The 19,112-nt window shown below is 42.9% G+C and overlaps 1 protein-coding gene across 1 annotated transcript in view; it reads left to right on the top strand.

The window, feature by feature from the left end:
• DGKB (diacylglycerol kinase beta) overlaps positions 1–19,112 on the top strand; it is a 698,074-nt gene that overhangs the window by 328,192 nt on the left and 350,770 nt on the right. Inside the window, exons 19-20 of the mRNA XM_069094439.1 lie at positions 1,846–1,935; positions 5,198–5,358. Of these exons, the coding sequence (XP_068950540.1) occupies positions 1,846–1,935; positions 5,198–5,358 (251 nt within the window). The remainder of the gene's footprint in view (positions 1–1,845; positions 1,936–5,197; positions 5,359–19,112) is intronic.

The following is a 19,112-nucleotide window of genomic DNA, read 5'->3' on the forward strand; positions in this document are numbered from 1 at the left end:
TCTCTCTCTCTCTCTCTCTCTCTCTCTCTCTCTCTCTCTCTAACAGGGCTGTGCACCTGTTGGGCAACTCACCGAGGCTTCAGGCCCCTCAGAGAAATGGGTCTCAGAGCCCACAGGAACCGAGGAAAAAATAATCAAATAAAATAAACAAAAACTTCTGTTCACTAGGCTGTTAAGCCAAAACTCAAAGAATTGGAACTTTTTCTTGCTCCAAATTTAAGCTGAGCCCCAAGCATCCATTTGTCTTGCCTTTCATCTGATGGTTCTTTATTCCCCTGGTCTGTTGCTTTCTTTGGCTGATCTTTGAACTCCTTGAGGTACATACACCCTTCAGTGGTACCCATCTCGACTGATCAATATGCTCCAGTCAATTTTACAGAAAGTGTCTACCCAGCATTCTGGGAACCTTCCTCTCGATGTCTCGGCCTTGAATGGACACATGATCATTCCTCAAACTCATAAATATAGACTTTGTGAGGAGGGAACTATTTTACATCACTTTTGCATCACTCTATGACCAGTATTCCAATCTTCGCATCTTGAAGTTTACCATTCAGATATTACGAAGAAAGAAGAGGACCAAGGATACGTGTCTGGATTCTAGCCCATATTGGAAGGTAAGCTTAGCGTGTACATGACAGAACATTCCTTGGGTGCTAGGTGACTTTATTGAAAGCACCTGGGGTTTGCTGGGGATTTGTTGTGACATCCAAACCTTTGGGTGGTTCAGACCGATGCCACCTGCCTTTTTCAAGCAGACAGCTGTGCTCCTGGGAGTCCCAAGAGGGAGGCCCATCATATAACAAGGCATCCCATTCCAGGGGCCTCCTCTTGCTCTTCGTTCTGAGCGCCTTTGACTCAGACAAACTCACCCCACTTATGGTACCACCAGAAGAGGTGACATCGAACCCAAATTCCTTCTCCAGTTAATGCTACTTCTCAAAATGAAATCTGCCAAGAGATACTGGTCTAGCGAAAGAACCAAATCCAGCAGCACAGAGGAAAGTGTGGATCAAATAGCTTTGGCCACGTTCCCATCACCTCACAGATCTAAGATTGCACACATTGGGAAACTTCCCTCAGTGATGCAGATCACAGCCCATCCATCGTTGCTACTCTCAGTCATGTGTGCCCTCCTCAGATTTCACCAAAGGGGGCCAACCCAACACACTGCAGACCTTCCTTCTTTTCTCTGACATGGAAGGCTAGTCGCAGAGCAGGCTGAACCACGCATCTGCCATCCATCCCTATCCACACATGACCATCTCTTATCTTGTCCCTATGATCGAATTCCTCAGAGTCGTCTGTTACAACTATGTATGCACAGGATGTAACTTATGACCAGCAAGGATGTCCAAATCACAGAGTACAAGATAGCCCTGCATACAGGTGGAAAAGTAGGCATCATGAGTTCAATCTGTGAACCTCTTTTTACATCTTGTTCTTTTTTTGATTCTTAGAGATTCCTGACAGTTTAAACCCAATATTTTTGTCTTAGGTAACAGAACACATATTAACTCAAGCATTTATTAAGGGCCTACTGTGTGCCAGGCATGAGGCTGGACTTTGAACCTTAAGGGTACAAATCAAACAAATAAAACCAATAACCCAAAACCCACTTCTCCAGAGCATCTTACTGTGTTTGGGCCGTAGCTAGACATGCTTGTTTATCTTGTGTGAGTAAATGTGGCATGTGGGTAAATCTTGTGAATTTGTGTGAACTTCCTCTTCTCTTACCTATTAACCTCAAAAGCTCCTTCTTCAAATGTGTGATTGCAGGGCAGGCATTGCTCTTCACTTATGTGTCTGTCTGTCTGCCTGTCTTTGTTCTTTCCCATTCCACAGAAAAGGCAAATATAGTCAAGCATCCACCAGTTGCAATCCTGCCTCTTGGGACTGGGAATGACCTCGCCAGATGCCTCAGATGGGGAGGAGGTAAATATAAGCAATGAATCAATCAACAAATAAATGTGGAAATAAAAGGAATGAAATGATGGAGTTTGGCTATGCAGGGCGGACAGGTTCATAAAGCCTCCCATCCCAAATGCATTGGCTAGTGACCTGCCAGAATGAGAAGTTTCGTCCCCTTTCTCAATCTAGTAGTAAAAAGCATTTTCTTCCTCTTAAAATTGGCTCATATATGATGTGTGAGGGATGAAAATGGTCACCAGTGGCATGTGGAAAATCCACCTGCCTGTGCCTCTCAGGAGACTATTGAAGGACAAAAGATCTTTTGGAAAAAAGCACTTTTCCTTAAAAAGGTATTAACGCTCTTCTACCTCTAATGCCAGTTGGCAGGAGTGGTGCCTAACTCAGACCAGTCCACTAATAATTTTCCCTACAGATTGGGGAAAATGAGATTTACTCAACAGTTAAAAAGAGATTTACTTAGCCATAGAAGGGGGAGGGAGAAGATATTCAAGGAAGGGGAGGTATTGAGGACACCTCGAGTGGATTCAGCCTGACTAACTCATTGCAATCCACCAGCCAAGCGTCAGAAATAGTGGTTGGAACTTCTCATGGCCGTCATGTACTCAGATGGCCAGGAAGGGATGCCCAAAGCCTGAAGCTTAGTCAAACCCTGAGCCAACCAAGTCTTGAAGATGACCCAAAAATTTTATGGAAAAACTAGCCTGACTTGCTTTGAGGCAGGAAAGAATTTATTGCCCATGAACTATGAGCCCAGTGGGGAAGGGTCATTGTGGAAGGCAGGCAGCACAATAAATCGAAGCTCCCACCCCTGGGTGGGTACAGCAGACAGGCCTTAGGGTCCTAATGTGCTTAAGAAATTCATGTGGAGAAAGACGTCTCCATGAGAACTGTAGAAAGTGATTGTGTAACTTGGCAGAGGGTTAGTTAATACACTTATTTTAATTTCAAGTTTGAGAATTGTGAGAATAATAGAATTGAATTAGAGATTGCTATAAAGCATTTGTCTCAAACTTGAAGAAACTAAAGAAAGACCCTGTAATCATCTTTGGAGTCCAAAAACCAAACCAAACAACAAATAGAAAACAGCTGCCTGTGTGGCCATCAGTCACATTGCACTCGAGCCCCCACGCACACCAGTTTTGTTAATGCAGAGGCAGAAGGAGGCACTGGTGTCAATGATATGTGACTGGAACAGTGACTTAGCCTTTAAGGGGCTTGGTGACTTCTGACCCTTTGCCTTAAGGATGAAGTTGCTGGTGCCGAGCAGATCATTAATGCACTTCCTTTTTCCTTCTTGTGGAAGTCAATTGTCACAGTAGATGGAGTGGCAGACCTGGCTTTGAATCCCTCCTCAGACATTTACTAGCCATGTGACCCTAGGCAAGTCATTTACGTTTCTCAGCCTCAGTTTCCCCATCTGTTAAATGGGGATAATAGTACCTAGTTCACAGACTTATCGTGAGAATCAATGAAATAAGACACATAAAGTGGTCTTTGAATCTTGAAGCCCAGAACAAAGACCAGATGTTATTGTCACTGATGCTATTTCTCTCTCAACATCGTGTAGATATGTGGCAGCTTCTACAAGCCCTGCAGACCAAATGGTGAACCCTTGAGAAGCTTTTGGGAACCTGAGTCCTATTCTCCTAAATGCCTCCTAGAGCAGCAGGGCTAGCATTGGGCAAAGATGCCTCTTTCTGTAGATTCCCTTTCTTTGAGCTTCTGCTCAGGGAATGCTGGAGTTGTGGGTGGTAGGGGAAGAGAAGCCAGCCCGGTTTGTAGTTTCTCGTGGCAAGTTTAGATTCATTCCTTCAGGAAAGGCACCAGTACCATGGAGGTAAACCTAGCACACCTCGGTGAAATGCGCTGAGCACAAGTTGTGTGGCATCGTATGTAGGGGACTAGTTGGGGCTCAGGACATGCTGGGTTTGAATCCTGTGTCCTACACATTTGGTCTGTGTCAAGTGGCTGGAGAAGTCCCCTAACTGTCTTGTTAGCATCTGCCAGCCTGAGCTGCAGGGAGGCTGGGAGTAAAGGGAATCCTTGGCAAGGCCATAGGTAAGCAAGGCATCGCCTGACCTTTTGGGAATGCAGAGACAAATAGAACACGTCTCTTGCCTGAAGAGGTTTGTATTTTACTACAGAGTTCACAGATCAGTCAGTCAACAAGCATTTCTTAATTGTTTCCTGTGCCCCTCCTGAGGCCCTGTCTCACCCACAGGTGGCTCACCTGCTGACCTAACTCAAGGTTGGGGGAGGCTTTGCCTTGGAAATCAGTTGTTCAAATCCACCTAATGTTCCAACCTCCTTCAGCTGTTGTCCTCACTTATGGAGACCTCCAATCATCCCACCCAACGGTATCTTTCTAGGCCCTCACCCAGTTCTGACTAAGCTCTCCTGCTTTCCTGGTATTGACCCCTGCCTGAAACAGTTCAAGATTGGACTTTGTCCTCATCCTGTGGACGATCATGCCTTGTCAGTCACCCAGGCCTCAATTATTCTCACCATCTGCCTTCTCTGTTTCTACTCGTGTGCTATAGAGTGGAGCTGAGGGAAGCCAAAACACCATTTAAGGCAGGCCCTGGAATTATCATTGTATTACCTACATTCTCCAGGCCAAGCAGCTAGGCAGAGAGCAGGGAAATGACTTGCCCAAAGTCATACCACCACAATGTCCCAAACGTTTCCTGGTGCCAGGTGCCCCACAATTGGCTGCCTCTCCAAGAAAGGTTAGGAGGCTTACTTGCCTATGCTTACATAAGGGAGACTCATTTCCTGCCTCCAAGCCAGGGTTTCTTCCTCTAACCCACTGCTTGCTGAAATATAAAAGGGTATTGCTTTCCTGTACAGAGCTTCTCAGCAGTTTCACCACAATCAGTGGAGACAGGTAGCCTTAAGAGTTCGGTTATTGGAAGACTTCATGATTTAAAAGAACGTTAAGATAGTTTCAGTTGTTTTTATAAGAATGAGAAAAAAAACACAAGAAGGAACTTCCTGAATTCTACCTGAATTTTCTTACAACTTCAGAGTTCTTGATTCTGTGGTTTTCAAGGTCACAAAGGTTATTTGATGGGGCCAAGACAAGTTTCAGAGAGGTATTGATTGATGAGATTTTGCTCCCCACCCCAACCCTCACCACTCAGCCTACACCTCTGTGCTCCAGGTGTCCATGAAAATGTGAGCATGGTCCCTTAGCTAAGGCAGGTCCACCTTTGGCATCCTTTCACACTTCCTTGAACTAAGCAATCATTGTTCTTTTTCTTAGGTTATGAAGGGGAGAGTCTAATTAAAATCCTCAGAGACATTGAGAACAGCTCCCAGATTATGCTGGACCGATGGAAGTTTGAGGTCACCCCAAATGATAAAGATGAAAAGGGAGACCCAGTGCCTTACTCGATCATCAATAACTACTTTTCCATTGGCGTGGTAAGTCTTCTCACTAAGGGCTGTGGTTTGTCTGTGCTGATGAGTCTTTTCCATGGACTGCCGCTAAGGGTGGAAAACCTATTGATGGGGAAAGGACAAGTTTCATCAACATCTTGTCGAATGACTGGTAACTGCTCCTATTAGGGCTTTCCCTTCAATTGTTTTTAATCTTTTTTCTCTCCTCCAAACATTGCCCAGGGGAAGGAGGAGATGAAATTGTACTCATAGAACAATTTTTTGAACACCTTGTAGCAGCAAGCACCCCAGCATCCCTGGGATAGCTGCCAACACAGGTTCTTAGATCTGCTTTTCTAAAGGAAAGCATCTCAAAATGGCTGAACAATCTTGCTTTAATCAAACATATATCGTTTACCTAGTTCAGGGGAAAAAGGTCAGCACCCTGAACTTCAGAGAATAGAAACAAGTTACAAGCAGACAGAGAAACAGATCAGCAGACAGGCTTCCAACTGTCTGACCATTACATCCATATCTAATCACAGTTACCAGAGAGGGAAGCACCAACATCTGGGTTTTAAAGCCGGGGGGCGGGGGGGCTCAACGGCTGCCCAGAGTCTCATCTGGTCAAATCACACAGCACTTCTCACAGTGAGCCCCCAAGCAAAGCCTCACATCAGGCTATATATAGCCTTCTCCTGGCTCAGAGAATGTCACAGCCCTCTAGACGCACTGCCTAATCACAAAGCAAAGAGGTGTGGGCCTTCCTGAAAAACAAGCCTCCCGCCACAGGCTCCATGTGACCACATTCAGCCTATTAGGGGGCAGAGTCTATTTCCAAATCAGGGAAGTTTTTCAGAGTCACTTTAGCCTATCAGAGGGCCTAGGGGCAGGAAGATCTTAAATTCCCATTCCCATAACACACCTGAACTAATATATTTTAAGAAAAGAAATGGTTGAATGTTCAAGGATGATTTTCAAACAGTACACAAAAGGCCAGGTTTGTGAGGGCAGAACCTGTTCTTGTTGTTTCAATTTACATTGAGATCCAGGAATATTGTATTTGAAAAAAAAAACAAAACAGTAATCAAATGAATTCCCGTGTTGTATAAGAATGTGCATACGAATGAATAGAAAAACATACATTAATGATGACTCCATGCCTGTGGTGGCAGGCGTTTTCCTCTTTCATGGCTGATTTCACTGGATGGGTTTCTTTTCACATTCAAATAAATAAATTAGGCTTTGGTGAGGACATGATTCTGAAATAGTAAAGAAAGCATTTTCACAGTGAGTGTGCTGGGACTGGGGAGGGAGTGAGAAGGGGAAGGGAATGAGCATTTATTAAGCTCCTACTGTGTACCAGGCATTGGGCTAAATGTTCTACAAATACGAGCTCATTCAATTCTCCCAGCAGCCTGTGAGAGAGGGTCTATTATTACCTACATTTTAGAGTTGGGGGAACGCAGCTAGTAAAGTGGCTGAGGTCAGTTTTGGACTCAGATCTTCCTAACTTCAGACTTAGCACATTATTCACTGTACTACCCAATTGCCAAGAGGCAGGCAGGGGTGTGTGGGGGGGATATTTATTGTGATCTGATTTACAGATACAAAAAGATAGTCTTATCCACATTGCATGGTCTTTCCTTGTAGTCTAGCATCTAGCACAAGGCCTGTTTCCATCTCATCTTTCTTCATCTTCAATGAGACACGTGGAGTGTAGTATAGAGGATCAGCCTCATTGTTAGGATTCAGGACTTATCCCCTGTGTACAAACTGTGCTGGGCAAGGGAAGGAGGGAAAGGAGGGAGGGAGGACGATAGACAGACAGATAGACCTAAGTTGGGCTCTTATGCTCCATGAAAGGGTGCAGACCACATGAGCAGCTAGGCTGACTTTTTTCCTAACCCATAACCCTTACTAGAGCCTATGCAAGTCACTTCTTCCCTAATTGGCCCAAATTGTTTTCTAAGAAAAAGTAGGAAACTAGGAATAAAACCTCTTGGCTCAATGAGGCAGCATTCCTCCACCATGCCCCATCCCTAGCCTCGACCCTCCAATGAAAAGAAGCAGGTTCTTTTCCCTGCCCTTCTCTGGGGTCAAGCCCGATCATGATAATCGCACACAGTTTAATGTCTGGGGAGGTCTTCCTTCTGCTTATGTTCTTGGGATCGTTGTGTGTTCTTCTTGGTTCTAATTATTGAATTTGGCATCAGATCCCTTGTTTCCCCATGTTTCTCTTGCTCCATCATTGTCATCTACCACAATTTGTTTAGCCATTCCCTACTTGGATCCCATTTCTTTGCTCAGGGACACACAAAATGCTGCTGTGAATGTCTTCCTATATGTGGGGCGCTGCTCTTCCTCTTGAGGTGAATGTTGAGTAGAGACTCACAGAAAAGCCACTTTTCAATCACAACAAGATTCTGAAGCACTTTCCAAAATCCTCCGCTGCCCCAGGAGTGCATCTTTTGTCTTTCTCTCCAAAGCCCCTTCAACACTCTTTCCATTTGTTTGGTCATCTTTACCAGTTCTTGTTCTCCAACTATTAGTGTTTAGGAACATTGATCCATATCTTTGCTAAGAGTGTGAGAACTGTTTATTCATGTTTTGATCATTTATCCATTGGGGAATGAGTGAATGAACAAAAATGCATTTATTGAGTGCTTATTGTGTTCCAAGAACTGAGTTAGGTGGAGGTGTGTTTATAAAAAAGGGAAACAGCTCCTGCTCCCTGGGAGCTCACACTTTAATTTGGGATACAACCAAAAGTGAGGGTTCAGCTGCAGGGCAGATTCAAATGCCTGGAAATCCTAAAAAGGTGAGTGACTGAGCAAATGGCCAGACCCAGAGGTCCTCAGGGCTGGTCAGAAGGCTAGATAAGAGTGTTCTTGGGCATTGGCGGCCGAAGAAGCTAAGGAGATAGTAAAGCCTGAAGAATGGTAGGATGCAGTGGCAGGGCCAGTGTTAAGGCCTGGGTATCCTCCATCTTACCAGAAGGATTAGACTTGGTTACCCCCACCTTACCTAAGTGGTTTGAACATAAATATTATTCTCCCACTTCATGGCATATGGGCTACCTTTGGATCGGGGGAGGAAAGGAATGGAAGGAAATGGGGGACAGTATTCCAGGTGGCGGGTCTTCCTTCAGCCTAGGCTCTACAATGGGTCTGGGAAGACTTTGGGATCAGGGGAGAGGGCAAAGGGAAAGAAAGGTCTTGGTTTGTTATATTTGTGTTAATTGTCTACAGATCTTAAGTATTAGATACTTTTTCTGGGATACTTTCTGCAAGCACTTTTTCCCACTCAATAGTTTTATTTTTTTATCAAATGTGCATTGATTTTGTTCACACAAATGTTTAGTTCATTTATTTGAATGAACTAGTGTGTCTCTTTATATGAATCAATTAACAAATGTTTAGCATTTATCTATATCAGGTGAGAGGATGTGTGATAGTGTGACTACAGGGTCTGCCTTAGAGCCAGGAATATATAATTTCAAGTTCTTTCTCTGACAAAGCCTTGATGTAGATGCTTGGGAAATCACCTAATCTCTCGGGGGCCAGGCCAATTTAGAAAATTCCGGATGTTTTCTCCCTTGAATGTTTCCTCATCTGGGAGTTCTCCATACCGATGGAATTATAGTTGTAGCCGCTATGTTCTGTGCCAGACACTAGATACACAAAAAAAAGAAATGTAAATAGCTCCTTCTCTCATGGAACTGTTTTGGTCATGGTGTTTTCGGTTTTGTTTTATTTTGAATTACTTGTTTGGTTAAGAATTTCCCCTACTGATGTGTATATATTAAAAACAAATAACTCTGTTCATTTCTTTTGTTTTGGGGGGGGGCTAATAATAATACTAGTTAGCATTTATATAGCATGATGTGAACTTTTCTATTTGAGGACCATTTAGAATGCATGGTGTTTGGTATATTTTTGTTGTTCAGTCATTTCAGTCATGTCCAACTCTTCATGACCCCATTTGGGGTTTTCTTAGCAAAGATACTGGAGCAGTTTGCCATTTCTTTCTCCAAATGGGTGTGTTATGCTATTCTAAATGCATCTCTTTTTATTATATATGCTATCATCACCGATATCAACCTGCCTTCTGCAGTGGTTTTCAAGACTGTATCAGCATATGCCAGTTGTTAGGATGCATTGATATACCCCGAATGCCTAGAGATCCCTAAAATGATCTGCCAGGAACTGAGGCTAACCCCCGAAGGTAGGGATAACACTGTAAGAGTTACATGGTACAGACAGACATTGCTGGATTGAGATCTGAGTCTTTGGAGGCAGAACTCATATTGACCAAAGCCCAAATCCTTTAATTTACCAAAGTAATTAATACCTTGCATAGACTCTTCTTGAATGGTCTAATTAATAAAGGACTATGTAAAAGGAATGCTATTTTCAGTTACTTAAACCTTCCCTAACAATTTGGATCACTTACGAAGCAAACCTCCTCTGCCTCCCACTTACTACAAATTGCCTACAAAGAAGTCTGAAATTCCTAAGTCTTTCCTAAAATTGTTTGATATCTCTCTGCTTACATTTACTAGGTTTCCCATTGTGTCCCACATGTTACATGCTCCCAGAGTGACTTACCCCCCCCGCCCCGGCCCCAGGACCACTGTGTACTCTTAAAAATCATGAAGCCTTTTCTCCCAAAGAGCTTTTCTTCATGTCACTTATAGCTATCTATATTTACAGTATTAGACATTAAAATATCTCAGTATTATTATGAAAATAAGTTTAGATTTTACTTACCTTCCTTGGAAATAGCACTTTGAGAACCACTCTCTTACCGAGCAAGGGATTTAGAAAAGAAAAGAAAGAAAGAAAGAATAAAGAGGAGAAAAGAGAAATAATAGGAAAGGTGATGAATGCATCGACAAATCTGACATTTGTGCAGTACTCCACAACAGCAGACCATCCCCTTCCCCATCCTTGTAAAAGGAGTGTATGCTCCTGCATCCTTATATGACCTGCAGATCCTTCTTCCTGCTCTCTTTCATCTTCTCTGCTCAAGTAAATGTCTTCATCTCTGCCGGGTCACAGTAGTAGTATATACTGTAAGTGTGAGACTTGTCAAAGTTGATTGTGGACAGTATTTCTAATGTCTGATAATAAATCATTCTTCTTTCTTGCCCCACCTTGCATGTGTGTTTAGGATGTAAGAGTAGAATGTTGATTGAGCAACTCTATCAGGCCAACTTAGCCTACTTAAAGCAAATGACATTTTGATAAGGTTAGAACAAGATTCAATCAATCCCTGACTTGAGATCAAGGATGAAAAGCCCTTGACTGAACTCTTAGCATTGGCTGAGGGAATATAGTCATTCTCTGAGGGTGTTTTATAAAATATCAGACCAGGGGGAAACTAAGAGAGAGAACTTTGGGGTCAATAAATTTTAGGAGGTCTGAGAGAGGGGCAAAGGGAGTGGGGATGTTCAGAAGGAAGACAGAAAGAACTGGCAACCTAGGAGGGGTCACCAAAAGGAGAAGGAAGGAGTGCAGTATGGCAGAGAAGAGAGTGTTCAAGGATAGCATCAGCCTTCCTGACATCTTGAAGCACAAGGCTCGGCTGGCACCACCAGCTGTAGCCACTCCACAAAGATGAGAGAAATTCCAAGATAAGGTTTATTCTTGTCTGTTTGGGGGCAACTTCCCCTCCTGGAGTCTGATTATTCAGCAATGCTATTATGTAATACATCCCTTTATTCTGATGTTACTGATAAAATAAACTTTAACTCAACTACAAAGTGGTCAGCAGTTAGTTAGAGATAGATACAAATGAAACATTGGAGAGCTGAACCTGCCTAAATGTCCAAAATTTTCTTTCAGGGGCTCAGAGCTACTGTGATTTTTACTGCTAACATTCTTTTCTAATACAAATGTTTGAAAGCAGAAGTGGAGGGAACCAGTGGACCTGAGGGGCCCTCCTTACGTTTCTTATAGTCTTAAACATATGAGCTAATCATTATAACAGTCTGTTTAAAGTAAGTGAAGTAGAAACAGTTTTGAAAGTTATCTCAATCTCCCTTCATCATACAACCTCCTTTCCCTTACTGGAATAAAACACCATTCAAAGACTAGAATTATTCCAACAACAATGAATTTCTAAAATGGAACAGCAGTAGCCAGCCCTAATATGTCTGGATAAATGCATTTCATTTCTTTACTTAACAGTAAAAATCTATTAGAAATGAATTGTGTGATTAAAGTGTAACATAGTAAGGGTCAGGAAAAAAGAAATTGGAAAGAAGGGGAAAGGAAGAGAGGGAGAGGAGGGTTTTTTGATCATTTGCTTTGTACCAAGTACTGTGTGCTAAGTGCTTCAGTTATGACTTCAAGAAAAAAGAAAGGTAGAGTCTGGCCTCAAGGAGCTTACATTCTGAGGGGTGAAAACAGCACCCAAAAGGAAAAGCAGTGGTAGGAGTTGCAGTGGGAGAATGGGGGGAGGTGACTGGTGTTTGAAGGACAGACAGTCAGGGGCAGGGCTGGGAGGGGAGTCCAGGCTGGCCTGGGCCCTTCCACAAAATTAGAGGCCTCAGGAAGAAACCACCAATGAGAGGTAGGGATAGACCTTGTAGGGTGATGTTCCAGGGTGAGTAGGGATAGTCGGGCCCTCACAGGCCAGCAAATCCAGTCAGTTCCAGATCAAGAACTCTTTCTACAAATCTCCTGACAATGGCCATCTGGCCTTTGCTTGAAGGCCTTGGGGAGTATGGATGTGTGTGAGTGGTGGGGCAGTACTCACTAGTTTCCACACAGTGAGTGGGGGACAAAAAGAAAAAAAAATATATAGATATATATAGATATAGATATTTGCTTTATGGAGGGCAATTGGGGTTAAGTGACTTGCCCAAGGTTACACGGCTAGTAAGTGTTAAAAGTGTTAAATGTCTGAGGCCAGATTTGAACTTGGGTCCTTCTTTTGTTTTCCATCATGGCCTTCCCAGAGCCCAGCACAGTGCCCATTTGTATCAGTTCCCCAGTCATCAGATCATACTGTAGAATCAAGGGATCATGGATTCATTTGCTGGAAGGGAAGAGGACCTTGAGGAAGGCCATTGCATCTAACCTTTCATTGTACAGATCCAGAAACTGAGACCTGGAGACGTTACATGACCAAGCTAGGGTAACACAGCTGGTAGAGCAAATAGGATTTAAACTTTGAACTAGGTCTTCCTGACCTTGTCTGGCATTGTCTATAACATTACTCTGGCTCTCAGTATTTATTCAATTAAAGAATGTTTTCTCCTTACTTCCATATTACTGAAACATATTTCATCTGTCAGACCTACCTGGTCCTTTTCTGAAGGGTTAACAATAGAGGTGGTAATGTAGGAAACTGGTGTTTCCAAGGTCAAAGTCTAAAAAAGGCATCTATTGACAATGTCTCTCCACTGTAGAAAGTCCAAGCACACTATCACCAATTTATTACCTTTATCAGCTCTCCACTGGGATTCATTGAATGGTATTGGTGCCAAGGACACTTTGGGAAATAATGAGAACCCAGGATGATGGACTTACTCTTGGTGTGTGTGTGTGTGTGTATACATGTGTGTACGTGTGTATATGTACATGTATATATTGGCCTTTTACACAGCAAGGCAATGAACTCTTCTAGAAGCAAGTGATGCATTCACTCTGATGCTAATAGAAAATAAAATATTTTAAAGAGTCATTAGCTCTATAATTACTGCCCTCTGTGGGGCCTGTGATCCCAGCTACCTCCCAGTTCTTTAATTAGCATACCAGGGCATTATAAAGCAAATCTACAAACATCTGTATTTTCTTTCAGTTGGGATTTCTATAGGAAAAAGTGATCAGACTCACTTGGAGACACATTGTGACAACTGGAATGTCATGACATGGTTTGAAATGTAATAAATGTCGTAATCAGTTTTGTTTTAGAATCAGCAAACCCATTTCTTGTTGCCAGGAGCAATGGGAGTTCGTTGCTATTAAGTGAGTGTATTGACTAGAGTGTTTGGTAAAGAACAGTCGCTCTCCCCTGGCCCGTTGTCCTGGAGAGCACAGCTGCCTGCCTATGGCCATACTCCTGCAAATGATACTGGACTGGTTCACATCAATAGCTATCTGCTTCCAGCAAGACACTGCTCCTTCGAGACATACAAGTACTCATGTCAGGCTGCTTCTGTTTTCCCTACATGGAGGATGGATTTTGTAGCAGCTGTTAATCATCCCAGTAAGTTCCAATTTGGACACTCTTCAGTAGAGAAGTCAGCACTGTGAGCATACGCAAGTAAAGCCAGGAGAATTTCAAATGCTTCTGGAAATGTCCCCCAGCTTGTGGAAGATGGATCCAGAAACAAATTAGCATCACATACTGTGAAGTACATGAAAGCCAAAGTGGAAAAGCAGGCCTGATTCATGCTGAAGCCTCTAAGGAATGGGGAGTCCATTGGGTTCCAGTGGGGCTCCCCAGGAAATGATCAGCATGGTGTCAACAGGCTCACTGACAAAGAAAAGGGGGCCTTCGTGCCTTCGTATAGATCATCACCCCAATGCACTATCAAGGACACATTTGCATGGACATGATTTAATATCCTTCAGTACTAGTCAGTCACTAAAAGCCTGTTACCCTGCCAGTTTGGGGGAAAATATGACTCCTTAATTCTGACCCCCATAAATCGTAGGATATGGGTCTGGATGGCTCTCCACATCACCTTGAGTCCGTTGTATCGTGTATGATAACAGTCAGATTCGGTACTGCAGAGCACCGCCAACGTGAAGAGGTGGTCCCCTAGGTTTAATGCTAGTCTTCCTCAAAGAGTGGAGATTGGATGTGGCCTCCAGGCAACAGGGTTGAATACAGCCTGGCATCAAAGTCTTCTGCCCATCCGCTATCTTGCTCGCCCCTCTTTGATCAGGCTATTCCAGCCTGCAAGCTCTTTGCTTTGTTACAAGTGCGATGTATTTTTAAATTCTCCCACCTGTCTTATTCCTGAGATCTAAATTTATCTTGACCAGATGGTGACAGTGTTCTAGAAATTATGCTGAGTAAGTTGAGCCTCGGTGCTGATTTTATATAATGCAACACCTAGAGACACCCCAGCCTCTTCCTTACAAACTGTGCATCTAAATGAAGCCTTGGTGCCTCCACTTGAATAACCAAATACCAAAGTAGAGTCCTAGTCCCCAGAGGAGAAAGTTTCCAGGCTTGAAAACCAGTTTTGCCAATTGTGAACCTTCGTATCTCCTGGCCAAGGGACACACAGAATGATGATAACTGTGTGCCTGAGTGAAAGGCTGTTCTTGAAAGGGAAGCATCTGTCCCTCTGGATGTTAGGGGCTTACTGGGGAGCAAAGCACTTACTCCCTGGGAGAGGGCATTAACCCCAGGAAATGCCAAGTGTTCTGCCAGGGAAGCATTGCTGCCTTCGCATACAGGCTAATGTTACCTCCTAGAGGAAGTGGGGGTTCATGATCCATGTTCTGCTATAGGAATGACCCAATTGTTTTCTTCTGCAGTTACTTGGGGAAGATATTCTAGCAGGAATTCATTGTCCTTTTTAGGAAACAAAAGTCTTGTCATTATTCACTGGATAAAAAATAAACATCTTTACCCTTTTCCCACTATCCCCCCCCCAACAAAGTTTTAAACAGAAAGAAAAGAATTTCTCTCTTTGGGGATCCATTCATTGGGAAGCCATTAAGGATTCTCTAAGCTGGTTCTTCTCCCTACCTCCACCACCAACCAGAAAGACCCTCTCAAGAGAACTGTCTTACAACAAACCCAAATAATATTTCACTGTGGATATATTTAACTATTGTAAAAGCTGATCACATCCTCCATCAGCAGCTGCACCAGGTGATGTTGTCTTTCCCCTGTCTGGCTTACTTTTTCCCACTAGATAGCTCTTTTTAAATTTAATTTAATTTTCACAGATCAGCCTGTCACCTGTGAAAGGCAACAGATTTAAGTTGTTAAGCAGATTGTCCTGGCTTAGAGAAAGTCAGAATGGGATGTCCAACCAAGAGCATTCTACAAGATTGGATTTGTTTGAGGAATGAAGCGAATGGAATAAAATTATGCTCATTTTAATAATAATTTCACTTTGAGTCATTTCTAGGGCTTTGCAAACATAATTATTAACAATTATATTTTAATCTTATTTAAGTGCATTAAGCTTACTTAAATATTGAGTGGGATGCATGGAGTAGGCTTTTTTTTTCCTTTGCATTTTGATATTTGAGTCATTTAGGCAGCCTTGCCTGCCAGTCCTCTTGCTCACATCTGATCAAAGGAGCTATCACTCTAATGGCAAAGAAGCAGTTGTTCAAAATACCCATTACAAGATACAACAAAAGCATCCAATTGGGAGCTAAAGAACTTTTACTTTCTGGACATCCGGAAAAACACATATGACTTTTTAAGTGTGTATATTTTCAGAAAATTGGTTATTGAAAGTAGGAAATACTATATGGCAAAGTATGAGTGATGGATTGTTATGGCATTAAAAGATGTTAGTGAATGCAGTCTGTCATTCAATGGAATTTTCCAAAAGAGACTAGATGCCAGTGTGCTGTAGGTGGATTTCTGTATCAGGCAAGGAAAGGGGAATGTAATTCTTTTTTAAGTTCCTGAGAATCCCATGAATGGACTAGTTATGAGCCCCATCCCTTACCCTGTCCAAGTTCAGTATACTTGTTTCATTGTCAGGGACCATGTCACAGTGAAACTCACAAAATACGGCAGCTACGAATTGATCAGCGTGACTGCTATGTATCAGGTATTGAGATTAGACACAAATGAAGCAGACCCTACACTCGAGGGAGTTACATTCTTTCTGAAAAAGCTGCATATATGCAAATAAACATAAAATATATGCCAATTAAGCAAAAATTATTTTGGGGAAGGTTATAGGCATGAGTAGCTGGGGGCAGGGGGAGATAGAGAAAGGCATTTTGTAAGGAGGAAATGCTTAAGCTGAACCTTGAAGGAAATTAGGGGAATCTGAAAGTGAGAAGAGCAGACCCACAAAACTGGCAAGCACAGCACCCGCTCAGATGCTCTGAGTGGCAATGGGAACTAAGAGAGTCTTCCTGAAGACATAATTAATGTGCGCCAGGGATCAGAACGGCTCCTTAGGTAAATGAAGCTAAATCAGCTGTGTGCTATGTAATTAACTTACAGCTCTATTAGTCCAAGTGTAATGTTATTCATTAGGCCAGCAAGGAAGCATTCTTTTCTCCAAGAAAGTCCTAATTTGCTAAGTAATGATTAACAATTCATCACCATACCTGATTTACATGATCATAACGTGATTGTGGTTCATTTCTTTCTCAGGCAGTTTACTCCTCTGGCTTTGAAGGTTGATGTAAATGTGCATTCATCTCAGTGGCTTTGCACCCTGTGAACTCCTTAGCAATCAGAATTGTAGACTTCTAAGTGCCCCAAACTAGAGCAGGTTTACTCTCAAATTAGGCCAGGCCACATGAACAGGTCAGTCCACTGGACCAGCCCCGAGGTATGGTTGTAATGGCCCACCCCCTCCTGTTGCTGCCTCATTTTTGATGAGTTCTCTACCCTTTTTCACCACTCTACACCATCATGGCTCTTGTACATTTCCTTCGATGATTTCTTCCACCTACCCCGTACCATGAGGTTTTCTCAAGGTGCTGCCCAAGGCCCTCTTTTCTTCTATGCCTCACTCCCTCTTTTGGAAATCCCACTGTCAACTCCATGTAGGTGACTGGACGTCTTTCTCCACTACTTTTATTTTTCCTCAACTGCCTGATAGATATGGTCCCCTGAGTTTTCTACTGACAACTCAAATCCAGTATGTTCAAATCATGCTCATTCTTTCAAAATCTATTTCTCCTCCCAATTTTCCTTGCTACGTTGACAGACCTACCATCCTTCTCAACCAACCTTGCAGTTAAAATTGGCTCCTCCCTCTCCCTTATTTCTCATATCACAGCATTTGCCACATTCCACCAATTTTATTTTTCAAATATCTCCGAATCTATCCCCTACTTCCCACTCCCATTGCAACCAACCTTGTTCTGGCCTTGATCTCTCATCTCATAGTCCTACTACCTAGACTACCCTTCTGGTCTCTTGACAGAAATAGCAAATATCTACACTCTCTAATCTATCCTTCACATTACTACCAAATCATCTCAGTAATGCCTGTCTTCACTAAAGCAAAGCAGCCACTGCTATGTAACTTGCAGTCTTACAGAAGCACTCCAAGGTCAGACAGAAGACATGATTTGCCATGAGTCATGGCTACAGGCTAACAGAGACAGCACATGAGGAGACCTGCTTGACCCTGAGGCTTCTAGTCTTTGCTTTATCGATGCTGTATTGGCGGATTACTAAAGGGCTTTTCAGACAGTGAAATCCCAGCTCTGGACCCTACCCCTAAAATAAGGAAATGAACTGTGTTGATCGTGAAACTCGTTGCCCAACAGTGAAGTATCAGTGTCCTGCCTGGAATCCAGAGCCCCAGCTCACCAGGACTTTATACTTTATATCTGCTGCTGCCATACCTTTTTCTCATCATTGCCCCACCCACCTCAGTTAACTGGAATGAACTGCTGTGCTGTCCAAATACTTTTCTTGCTTTATGATGCAACTCAGATGCCTTCGTATTCATCTTTCCCTGGTGTTCCCCCCCTTACCCCAGCTGAGTGTCACCTTTCCATCCTCAGATATCCTAGGACTTTGAATGTTCCCTTAGCACTTAAATTTAATAGGAATTAGTATTATTTGTATACATATCTGTTCTCCCCTTTTAGATCATTAGTTTTTTTGTGGGCAAGGTCATATATCTTATTCCTTAATATAATGGGTATTACATTCAGTTCAGGTGCCACAGGATCAGAGAATCATGACATTTCTGAGCTATATGTTACCTCATTGACCATCTTCTAGTCCAACCCATACATAGAAGGAGTTCCCACAATGACACCCAACAAATGCTTGTCCAGTTTTTGAGTGAGTACCACCATAGAGGACGCACCCACGTCCTCCTGAGGCTGACCATGCTACCTTTAGATAGATCCAGAGTGTAGAGGGACAAGGATGAGTTGGACAGCTTCAGGAAGAGGGATACCAGGATGGGTAAAACCTTTGTTTTCCAGTCACGTAAGGATTGGTTAAAGAATCTGGGGATTTTTAACTAAAAGAAGGGAAGACTCTGGAGAAATAGAATCTCAGTCTTCAAGCATGAGAAGGACTGTCAAGTGAATGAGACAAGCCTGGTTCTACTTGGTGATCCAGAAGGCACAGGCTTGAGTGGTGGATGTGATTTGCAAAGTGGCTCCTTCTGATCTGATATTCAGAAACATCAAACCAACATCTTCAACAACAGCTGCCTTTGATGTCAATGACAATTCCAGTATGGAAAGGGTAGCCTCAGAATTTGGGAAGGGATTACAGATTTCAGAGAGCTTGCTGTGTTCCAGGGACTATGCTAAGCTGCTACGTGTTTTAAAATCTCCCTTGAGACTTGTTATAACCCTGCAAAGTAGAGACTGTTATAGTTATTTCATAGTTTGGAAAAGCAAGGCAAACAGAGGTTAAACAGTTCACCCAGGTTTGCCCAGGTAGCCAGTATGCAAATCTGAACTCGGGTCTTCTTGACTCCAAGCCTGTGTCCACTCCAGTTGCCTTTGATGGACTGAGATATTTAAGCAGAGATTGGTCAGCCACTTGTTGGGGATGTTATAGAAGTCTGTGATGAGGAAAGAGGCTAGAGCAGGCTTTCTGAACCTTCTATGTTATGAACTACTCTGACAGTCCAGTGAAGCAGA

Source organism: Petaurus breviceps, unplaced genomic scaffold (genome assembly GCF_028583685.1).
Source record: "Petaurus breviceps papuanus isolate PSGF00001 unplaced genomic scaffold, PetGlider_PUasm1.0 218, whole genome shotgun sequence".
NCBI lineage: Eukaryota > Metazoa > Chordata > Mammalia > Diprotodontia > Petauridae > Petaurus > Petaurus breviceps.